The 10976-nt window shown below is 45.2% G+C and overlaps 1 protein-coding gene across 1 annotated transcript; it reads left to right on the forward strand.

Moving 5' to 3' along the window:
• The first annotated feature begins 1673 nt into the window (after nt 1–1673).
• Nucleotides 1674–3208, forward strand: LOC143964069 (olfactory receptor 1468-like). The gene has a single exon (XM_077473775.1). It carries the CDS (start codon nt 1800–1802, stop codon nt 2616–2618), a length of 819 nt encoding a protein of 272 aa, XP_077329901.1. The 5' UTR covers nt 1674–1799; the 3' UTR covers nt 2619–3208.
• The last annotated feature ends 7768 nt before the right edge of the window (nt 3209–10976 follow it).

Below are 10976 nucleotides of genomic sequence, written 5' to 3' on the forward strand. Positions count from 1 at the left end.
ATTACCTTTTTATATTTTGTATTTTTTTTTTGGGGGGGGGTTGATTTTGTTGAGATATCAGTGGTCTAAACTTACCACTGATGTCTATTTTTTGAGACAGAGAAAAGGACTGAAGACAGTCCCTTTCTCTGCAGCCTGAGCTGCACTGTACATGAATGAATAGGAGTCTTTATAGAGGCTCCTATTCATAAACAAAACAGAAGCATAGTAAGGATAGTAAATGATGAATAGACAAAGGAGCAATCGTTAGTGATTGTTCACTGTGCCCATTCAAGGTAAGAGAAGGGGCTGGTAAATACATGTTTACCACCCCCCTCCCCGCTCCCTACCTGACAGCTTGTCTGTGTGCCCCAGAAGCTGCAGCTGGCATAAGGAGGAAGACGGAGAGCCAGCCAGCATCACATTTGTATCAGAGTGGGACAAGAGCAGGATTAATGCCAGGGATTCATTAAGAGGGGGGACATTGCACAGGGGCAGGGGTCAGAGCCACAAATAGAAATGTAAAAGCTGGCAGGATGTCAAAGCCGATGATAAGGATGACAGAGCCGGTGCTGGCAATGTGGACATTTACAGTAATTAGGGATCGGGGAGGGGCAAAAGAGAGGGACATTGGAGGGGGGCACTGAATGGATACACTGAAGGGGGCACTCTGTAGGGGACACTGGAGGGGGGCACTAGATGGTGACACTGGAGGGGGGCACTGGATGGAGACACTGAAGGGGGACACTGTAGGGGATATTGGAGGGGAGCACTGGATGGAAACACTGAATGGGGACACTGTAGGTGACACTGGAGTGGGGAACTGGATGGAGACTCTGAATGGGGACACTGTAGGGGCACTGGATGGCGACACTGAAGGGGGGCACTGGACAGGGCACTGGGGGAGACACTGAAGGGGGACACTGTAGGGGACAGTGGAGAGGGCACTGGATGGAGAGACTAAAGAAGGCACTGTAGTGGACACTGAAGGGGGGTACTGGATGGAGAAACTGAAAGGGGACACTGTATGGGACAAGGGCAAGTAAAAAGAGCACACTTTCGGCATGTGGATGTAATCGGCAGCCATGCTGCTGCTTGATAACATTAAAAAACCTGTGCAGTGGAGCCGAGCTAGAACCACCTAATTTACACACTGTTTGCATACAATCAGAAGCTTGTTAGCTGCTGCTGATTACCTTCATTCAGTAAAATACAAAGTGTCAGCTTCCATTTGAGTGTAAATTCATGGTTGTTGAAGCAACCATGAGTTTACAGGCACAGAAAATGCCAGGTCTGTACGACGTACGGACCTGTCCAGCTGGAAGAAGTTTTCACTGTACTGGTAGAAAAAGGGTATAGAGTGGTTGGGTATTAAAGCCACAGGTTCCCCTTATCTACTAATAATCATTCTGCAAAGTGAACACACATTGTCCCTACTATGGTTAATACTTATAAATATTATAGAAATCTTTTCTGCTTCCACACAGACCACACATAAAGGTATTGTCACCACATTCTTCTTTATGGGATTTAACAGCAAGACTGTATATAATCTGCTGCTCCTCACCAGTAAACTGGTTCTCCTTATTTACTATGATTCATTAAACAAAATGAACATAGATGTATTTTTTTTAATGCTAAAATAAATAAATATTACATTAATAATTTGTTTTTCTTATGTCACACAGACCACTCATAAAGGTAATGTCACCACTTTCTTTTTTTTGGGATTCAATAGCAATGCTGTATATAATCTGCTGCTCTTCACCTTGGTCCTTATTATATACATTGTGACAATATGTGGAAACTGTTTAATCATCATGTTGGTATATTACAGCAAGACCCTTCATTCTCCCATGTACTTCTTCCTCTCCCAACTCTCTATATCTGACATCATACTGATCACAGATATTGCTCCTAACATGTTACATGTTGTTCTACATGAGAGGACCTCCATATCCTTTTCTGGTTGCATCACTCAATATTATATCTTTGCTTCAACAGAAGCATTTGAATGTTACCTTCTGACAGTGATGTCCTATGACCGCTATCTGGCCATCTGCTCTCCTCTGCATTATACCTCAATTATGAAACAAACACTTTGCATTCAACTAGTTCTTGCATCCTGGATTTTCAGCTGTTCTTTGGCATCAATATCAACATTTGCCATAAGTCAACTAGAATTCTGTGGACCAAATGCTATTGACTATTTATTTTGTGATTTCAATCCTCTTGTGGAACTTTCTTGTTCAGACACATCCAGAGTTCAAATGGAGGAAACCTTGTTGTGTGTTCCTGTGATAATCTTACCCTTCCCGGTGATAGTGGTTTCATATATTTGTATTGTTTTAACACTGTTAAAGATACCTTCCATTTCTGGAAGACAGAAATGCTTTTCCACTTGTAGCTCCCATCTCACTGTTGTGTTTCTATTTTATGGAACCCTAATTGCTGCATATCTGATTCCAAAGAAAGGGCAATCAAAAATGATCAGTAAGATAATGTCCTTGTTGTATACAGTGTTTACTCCCTTGATAAATCCTTTCATATACAGCTTGAGGAATAAAGATATCAAGGACAGTTTAAAAATATTGTATAGAAAAAAAAGTAATTTTTATTCAAAACATATGGAAAAATAGATAATTAAAATATAGGGAACATGGGGTGCACTGGTCTCACCACCATGCAGAAGTGATGCCTAATAATTAATTGATACTAGAATTCAAGCCTCTCAACATGGTTCCTCAAAAGGCTAACAGCCTTCAGACTTTTCATGCCACAATTCGTTTTTATGACTTGCTATTTACGCAGCTGGCAAGACTTTTTTTTAGGAGTGGGCCGAACAACCCATGGTTTGGTTCGCACCAGAACGCGTGAACAGAACAGAAAAAAAATTGTGCGAACATGTGAATTCTATTAAAGTCTAAGGGACACGAGCATGAAAAATCAAAAGTGCTCATTTGCAAGTTATTGCCATAAAAAGTTTGTGGGGACCGGAGTACTGCCCCAGGGGACATGCATCAATTTTTCAGGAGCAGTGATTTTAATAATGCCTAAAGTGAAACAATAAAAATGTTATTCCTTTAAATATCATCTGTGTGATGTGTTTTACAGTGCCGGAGCAAAATGACATTTCTAAAAAAAAATGTCATTCAAAATTGCTTGCTGCTGTAATGTATTGCCGACTCCCGGCAATATAGATAAAAAATCAAGGACGGAGTGTCCTTGGTGTGGGATCCCCCCAGTCCATACCAAGCCCTTTGGGTCTGGTATGTATTTTAAGGGGAACTCCATGCCAAAATGTAAAAAAAATGGTGTGGGGTCCCCCCCAAAATCCATACCAGACCCTTATCTGAGCATGCAGCCTGGAGGACAGGATGGGGGGGCGAGCGAGTGCCCCCCTTCTGAACCGTACCAGGCCACATGCCCTCAACATGTTGGGGATGACCCAGCCCCCCTCTGATGTCACATTACATCCCCCGGTGACCCCGCCCTAGCCTATAAAACAGCTGTCACAGCAAAGAGACAGCAGTTGCCAGGAGGCCTCCCTTCGAGGCTGAGCTTTTTTTATATATTCTTTGGGTCCGCCGGGCAACATGATTAAAGATAGATCGACATTGCGGGACACTTTTTTTCTTTAAATAAAGGTATAACGGCACCCCTAATATAAAGGGGGTTAACGCCGTTTACGATGTTCCCTCTCCTAGACACACATCCACTCGCTACCAATATCCACAGCTAAACGACCCTTTCCTATAGGAGCCGACCCCTCTGGCAAAAAGACGAGACACACTCTGTCTCTTCTGTAGTAGGAATGACTTTATTAATGAGAAACATTGTAACTTTATACACAATTCAAGGCACATGCTTTAACATGAACAAGGGTCCAGCTCTACCCACACATCCCAAGACTCAACACCTCATCCTGACGTCTGCTAGGCTTCAAACGATCCCACCCAATACACATCTTTTCACAAAGGGTTGGCAGCCAGTCTGTCTGGCACTTTACAATACACACAAGGACAGACTTAAATGAACAATAGAAATGCAAAACAACTTAATTCCTCACAGCAATGATACTTAAATCCCATATACAGTATACATCCAATCTATATACAATGTATATACAGCCTTGAATATGGCTATCACAGACCATATCGGGGGTTTCTTTTATTTACCCTGTGTCCAAAGTGACCCCACTGTCACAAAAGGAATTGTCAAAAACTGTTGATTGTGGCTTTTACTTTTTAACACTATTTTTGGTGAATGGATAGGGATACAATGTACCCAATACACATTTACATAAGGGGGTGGGATCCATATTCTAATAAGCGCCCCACCCCCAGACCCCAACAACCACAGGGCAAGGTGCTTTTGAGGGCAAGTGACCCAGTATGGTTCAGGAGGGGGGTGCTCGTTCATCCCCCCTTTCTGGCCTGCCAGGCTGCTTGCTCGGATAAGGGTCTGGTATGGATTTTTGAGGGAGTTCCCCTTAAAATCTATGCCAGACCCCAAGGGTCTGGTATGGATTTTGGGGGGGGGGGGGGGCCCTGTGCATTTTTTTTTTTATTCTATCATAGGGTTCACCTTAACCACTTCAGTATATTATATTATATAATCTGCACTGCATTATATACCCTGCACTGTAATATATATATACATACTAAACAGGCTGCACTATATACTCTGAACTGCAGCATATATCTATATACACTATATGGACTGTACTATATAGTCTGCAGAAAAATTGGACATTAGGTGCTGGTGGTGTCAGAACACTGTAACCCCTCACATTTACTCTTGTTGGGTGCAGAATTGGTCCATGCTTTTAAAAATTATTTCACAAATTGTAATTACATGTCCAAGACAAACAGTTCCAGAAAAGCTGCCTTGGCCTTGGGTGTTGGTGGTGCCACAACACTGTAACCCCTCAGAGTTACTCTTGTAGAGGTTAATAGAGAGATCTGGCAGGAGCTCCAAGCTAGACCATTTAAAAAGGGAGGCATTTCAAGATTGCCCATCTACAACCTGATGTTTTCTGTATCAAAACGACCCCTATGCTGGCATGGGAAAGAGATTTAGGCACCACTTTCAGCCATTTGGAATAGAATCAAGCTAGAGGACTGACCTTTAAGGCATCCAGATGTGTCAATCACTGGGAAAACTTCCTAAAAAATGTTAAACAGAAGCTACCGTGCCCCCCTTAGTTTATCCAAAATCTTTCCTGACTCTACAGCCAAGTGTTGGAGAGGATGTGGAGATACAGGGACTATGTTCCATGTGTTTTGGAAATGCAGACGCCTATGCAGCTTCTGGAATGGGATATTCTCCCTGATATCCAATGTCACAGGCTTCTTCACCTCCCCTACACCAGAGAGGGCTCTCTTGCATCTAAAATAAGATACAGTTCCTAAACAATTCCGTTTCCTGATGGTACAAATTCTAACAGCAGCTCATATGACTATAGCTTATCTTTGGAAAACTAATAAAGCCCCTAATGTGTCAGAACTATCAAAAAAGTGCAGAATTCTGTCCAATATGAATGGACATTAGCTTATGGTACAGACTCAAAAATTTGCAAAAATTTCACAATAATTGGAATTGTTGGCTCAGCAGATTTCCGATAATGGATACATAACCTGAAATCTACCACAAGATCTTGGAATTCTTTATGTCTTGGAATTCTTTATGTCTTGGAATTATATGGTGTCTATGTTATGTTTTGTTCTGTTTTCTTAATTTTGATAACCACTGCTTTCTGTAACCCTTAGTTTTAACAAATGAATCACCCCCCTAATTAGGGAACAGAGTTATGTTTGATAATCTATCTGATCTTAATTGCTCAAAGTTGTTTAATAGCATTTCTGGATAAATCTTTATAATTCACAAGATGATTTACTGAATATATCTGTATAACTTGCAACTATTCAATAAAAAAAACTATTGAAAAGTTACTCTTGTTGGGAACAGGAATGGGCCCTGCTGTTAAATATTATTTTGTAAATTGTAATTACATGCCCCTGTCAAACAGGGGCAGAAAATTTGGGCCTTGGGTGTTGGTGGTGCCAGAACACTACAACCCCTCACAGTTACTCTTGTTGGGCGCAGGAACGGTCCATGCTGTTAAAAATAAAATCAAAAATTGTAATTACATGCCCCAGTCAAACAGGGGCAGGACAATTGAGCCTTGGGTGTTGTTGTTGCCCTAAACCAAAAATATTGTTGAAAGATAGCATCATCAAGATTCAGGAATAGAATAGACAGCATAGGCAATCTTCAAGGGATCCCAAATTCCTAGCAAATTCAATTAGTTACATCAGCATCAGGGGCTTGATAGCTGCTGAGCCAGGACTGATTCATTTTTATAAATGTGAGCCTATCAATGGAGCCTGCGGACAGGCATATTCTTTGATCTGTTACAAACCCTCCAGCAGCACTGAATGTGCATTCAGAAAGTACGTTGTATGCAGGACAGGCCAGTAGTCCAATTGCATATTGAGCAAGTTCTGGCCAATGGTCCATCCTCAAGACCCAATAACACAATGGATGCTCAGTTGGAAAGGTCTCCAAATCTGCTCTTGACCCTAGATATTCATGCACCATATAATGCAGATGCTGCCGATAGTTGCTTAACCACTTAACAACCGCCCATAGCCGATTAACGGCTTCAGGGCGGTTGTTTAACTCTGAGAGGCCGTTAATTTACAGCCTCCCAGAATTCTGCTCTCGCAGAAATATCTCTATGAATGTGGACACAAGGTGTCAAAGGAAAAGTTACAATGGTGTCAGGAAAGTCTTGATTACCTTGGCTTGGGAAAGGAAAATCAGTCACAAAAGAGCTACAGCGCTCATGGGTCTAGCCCACCTACAGACCAAGAAGGACATGCTAACCTTCTTGTGGGTCATTGGTTACTGCTGCCAATGGATGCCTGATTGTTCCTTCTATGACAACATTCTGAGACAAGCCACAGGTTCTGAAATGTCAGATATTGCATCATGGTCACCAGATATGTTAAATGCATTCTTGTACTTAAAAAATGCTATGGTTGTAGCTCCAGTGGTTGGCCTCCCAGATTATGGAAAAATGTTTCATGTATATGTAAGGGAAAATTGTAAAACCATGGCAGGTGTCCTCGCCCAGGAACACGGTGGCAAGCTCCACCCTATAGCTTTTTTCTCAAAGGTGGTTCCAGTTCAGGTTCAAGACATGCCTGCATGCCTCCGAGCATTTAGCCCCTCCTCCTGCCAGGGGCTAATTAGCACCCTGTACGATGGTTGTAGGAATGGCTACATCACTTACACTCAGTAGACCAACCATTTTGTACACTACACACAATATGACCCTCTTACTTAAAAAGCATCCATACCCAACACATGTCTTCACAAAGGTTGAGCGGATATGAGGTAATCCTACTATCCAATAGTGATCTAATTATCAAGTATGCTGCCCTAGCAGCAGGCCCAGCTGCAGTTCTGAAGGCCCTGCTAGGTCTCAATCACCGTTTGGGCAACCCATAAATCCGTTATTAGGGGGAAAATCATTCAAATGATGGCTAAACTTAGAGCAGAACATAGAGAGGACATGATTAACCTTACTGAAGACTTCCAATCCCTCGCGAAGAAACACAAACACCACCCCTCGTGAAGAAAGACAAACAGTCCCTAGCTAATCTTGACAAGGCCTGGGCCTTCCTTAACTTGACCTTAACAAAGGCTGCTAAAAAGCACCTCAGGTGGACAAGAGTGAAATTCTACTCTCAAAAGGATAGGATTGGCTCGAGACTAGCTGTTAAACTTAAACCCATCTCCCTTTATTGCTGGTGTTCTCTCATACAGGCCTATGCAGTAGTTAGTGGGTGTTGTGTGCCTCCAGCACAGCACAGTATACACCTGTATCTACCCTTTATTGCTGGTGTTCTCCCATACAAGCATCTGCAGTAGTTAGTGGGTGTTGTGTGCCTCCAACACAGTATACACCTGTATCTACCCTTTATTGCTGGTGTTCTATCATACAGGCATCTGCAGGAGTCAGTGGGTGTTGTGTGCTTCCAGCACAATATACACTACCCAATTTATGGTTTTCCCATCTCCCTGCCAGCCATTACTATGTCTGGAAGTCCAACAAGGAGAGGCAGACAGTCACGAGCCAATAAAAGAGGGCAAGCAGGCTCTGTGTCTAGAGACAACAGTGCTGGTCGTGGATGCGGTGCATCATCATCAGCACATGGCCATGGGACACGCTTGTCCTTTTTTTCAGCAGCTGGACGTGTTGAGCCACATAATGCTGAAGACTTGGTAGAGTGGATGACCAAGCCCTCTTCATCCTCTCTCACCCAGGCTCGGCGTACTAGCAAAGCAGCTGCCAATGCATCCTCTTCCCTCGTCTCAATGTCATCATCAGTCACTCCTTCCCTAGACCGACCATGTCCTCCTGAGGAGTCCCCCGAACTGTTTGAGCACAGTGTTGAGTATATGCTCCAGGAGGATGCCCAGTGTTTTGAAGGCTCTGATGATGATACCCAGCTAGAGGAAGGCAGTAGCGTGAGTGCAGAGAGAGGGGATGCTCAAGAAGGACAGAAATCTGGCAGTCATGCTCCACCAGCTGCAGCATACTGCCAGGTTTGCTCCAGTGATGAAGAGGGAGGGGATGATGAGGTCACTAACTCCAGGTGGGTGCCGGATAGGAGACAGGAGGAGGAGGAGAAGGGGGAGGCACATCTCCAACGAGGCAGGATGCCCTCCGGGGCCCAGCTTAGGGGCAGCACACCGACTGAATCACACCGCAGAGCTCTGCCTGTGCAGGGTGCTGCCTCTGTGCGTTATTCCAAAAGTTCTTTAGTGGGGCCTTTTTTGAGATGAGTGCATTGGATCACACCGCTGCTATTTGCATATGTCTCAAGCGTATCTCGTGTGGCCAAAACATCAGCCGCTTTGGCACCACATGCTTGACCAGACATATGTTGACCTGACATGCAGCTCGTTGGCAAGCATACCTTAAAGACCCACACCAAAGAACAAAGCAGACCTCTCCTTCCTCCTCATCAGCTGGGATCTCCAACCCCACTAGACCTTCAATCCTCTCTGAAACCTGCACTAAGAGGAATGAAGGTGTAGAATTAGGTGTGTCACAGCCAAGTACTGGCAGGCACTCTGCAAGCTGTACACCCATGTCCAATTGTAGCAGGCAAATTTCCCTGCCCCAGCTGCTGGACCGTCGAAAGAAGTTCACTCCCAGCCATCCACATGCCCAGTGGTTGAACGCTAGCTTGGCTAAATTGCTAGCACTTTAACTGCTGCCTTTTCAGTTGGTAGACTCGGCCCCCTTCCGTGAGTTTGTGCAATGTGCCGTTCCTCAGTGGCAGGTCCCCAAATGCCACTTTTCTCACGGAAAGCGAATCTGGCTCTCTACCGGCATGTGGAAGCCGATGTCTTTGCCTCGCTGGACAGGGCGGTCAGAGGTAAGGTGCATATTACCGCTGACTCCAGCAGGCATGGAGAGGGACATCTATACCTATCTTTCATAGCCCATTGGGTCAATCTTCTGGCAGCTGGGAAGGATGCAGGATAAGGTGCAGTAGTGTTGGAGGTTGTTCCGCCACCACTCCTCCAAAATGCTACTACTGGTTGTGACACACCTCTCGTCTCCACCCCCTCCTCTTCTTCTTCCTCCATGGTCTCTTCCATTGCTCTGTCCTCGGAACCAACGGTGCTCCGTAGGCGTTCAAGGGGCTACGCAAGTACTCAGGCAAAAATATGCCATGCCGTGCTTGCGCTGGTTTGTTTGGGGGACAGGAGCCACACTGGGGCAGATATATTGTTAGCTCTGCAGGGTCAGGCTGAGAGGAGTTTGACACCACACCAGCTTAAGCCAGGAATGGTGGTTTGCGACAATGGCACCAACCTTCTCTCTGCCCTCCGACAGGGACAACTGACCCATGTGCCCTGTGTGGTCACGTCCTTAACCTGGTGGTGCATCGGTTCTTTGGCAGGTACCCGGGCTTACAGGATGTCCTGAGGCAGGCCAGGAAAGTCTGTATGCATTTACACCAATCATTTAATGCCAGTGCTCAGCTGGCTGAGCTCCAAAAGGAGTTGAACCTGCCCAAGAACCGCCTTATATGTGACATGCCCACCAGGTGGAACTCAACGTTGGCCATGCTGCAGCGACTGCACATGCAGCAAAGGGCCATCAATGAATACCTGTGGGACTATGGCACCAGGGCAGGGTCAGGGGAGCTTGGTTTTTTCTCACCACGTGACACTGTACCTCTTGTCCACATGTTGGCACATATGCTGCATGGAATAATGGAAAGGGCACTTGAGGCAGAACAGAGGCAGGAAGAGGAGCACTTCCTCTTCTCTCAAGGCCTCCTTTATCCTGAATGCTGTCCCACCCATCACACAGGAAGAGGACAAGGAGAAGGAGGAGGAGGAGGAGGAGGATTGTGTCAGCATGGAGGTGGAGCCTGGCACTCAGCATCAGCTGCAGCAGTCTTTTAGGGATGATTTACAGTCCCTGGAAACCCGTGGACTTCTACATGGCTTAGAGAAGGTGACTGCAGATCATGTTGTCCTTAGTGACCCAGAAGACTGGCCGAATGCCTCAGCTAACCTACGCTGCATGGCCTCCCTGATCCTACAAAGCCTGCAGAAGGATCCTTGTATTCTTCGGATCAAAGAGAGGGACCATTACTGGCTGGCCACTCTCCTTGATCCACGGTACAAGGGTAAGGTTACGGACCTTATTTTGCCATCGCAGAGGGAGCAGATGATGAGTCATCTCTGGGAGGCCTTGCAGAAAGGTCTGTGCAACATGTTCCCAGAGACCGGGAGGTTACAAACTCCTGGTCCTGGACAACGTGTTGCTGAGGCTTCAGTCAGTCACAGAAGGAGCGGTGGAGAAGGTGGCCCTCTGACCGATGTGTTCAGACAATTTTTTAGTCCGCAGCCCCAAGGTATGATCGGTTCCAGCAACCATCGCCAGCGTCTGATTTACA

Source organism: Lithobates pipiens, unplaced genomic scaffold, assembly GCF_037356315.1.
Source record: "Lithobates pipiens isolate NorthernLeopardFrog02 unplaced genomic scaffold, aLitPip1_a1.2 Scaffold_8, whole genome shotgun sequence".
NCBI classification, from domain to species: domain Eukaryota; kingdom Metazoa; phylum Chordata; class Amphibia; order Anura; family Ranidae; genus Lithobates; species Lithobates pipiens.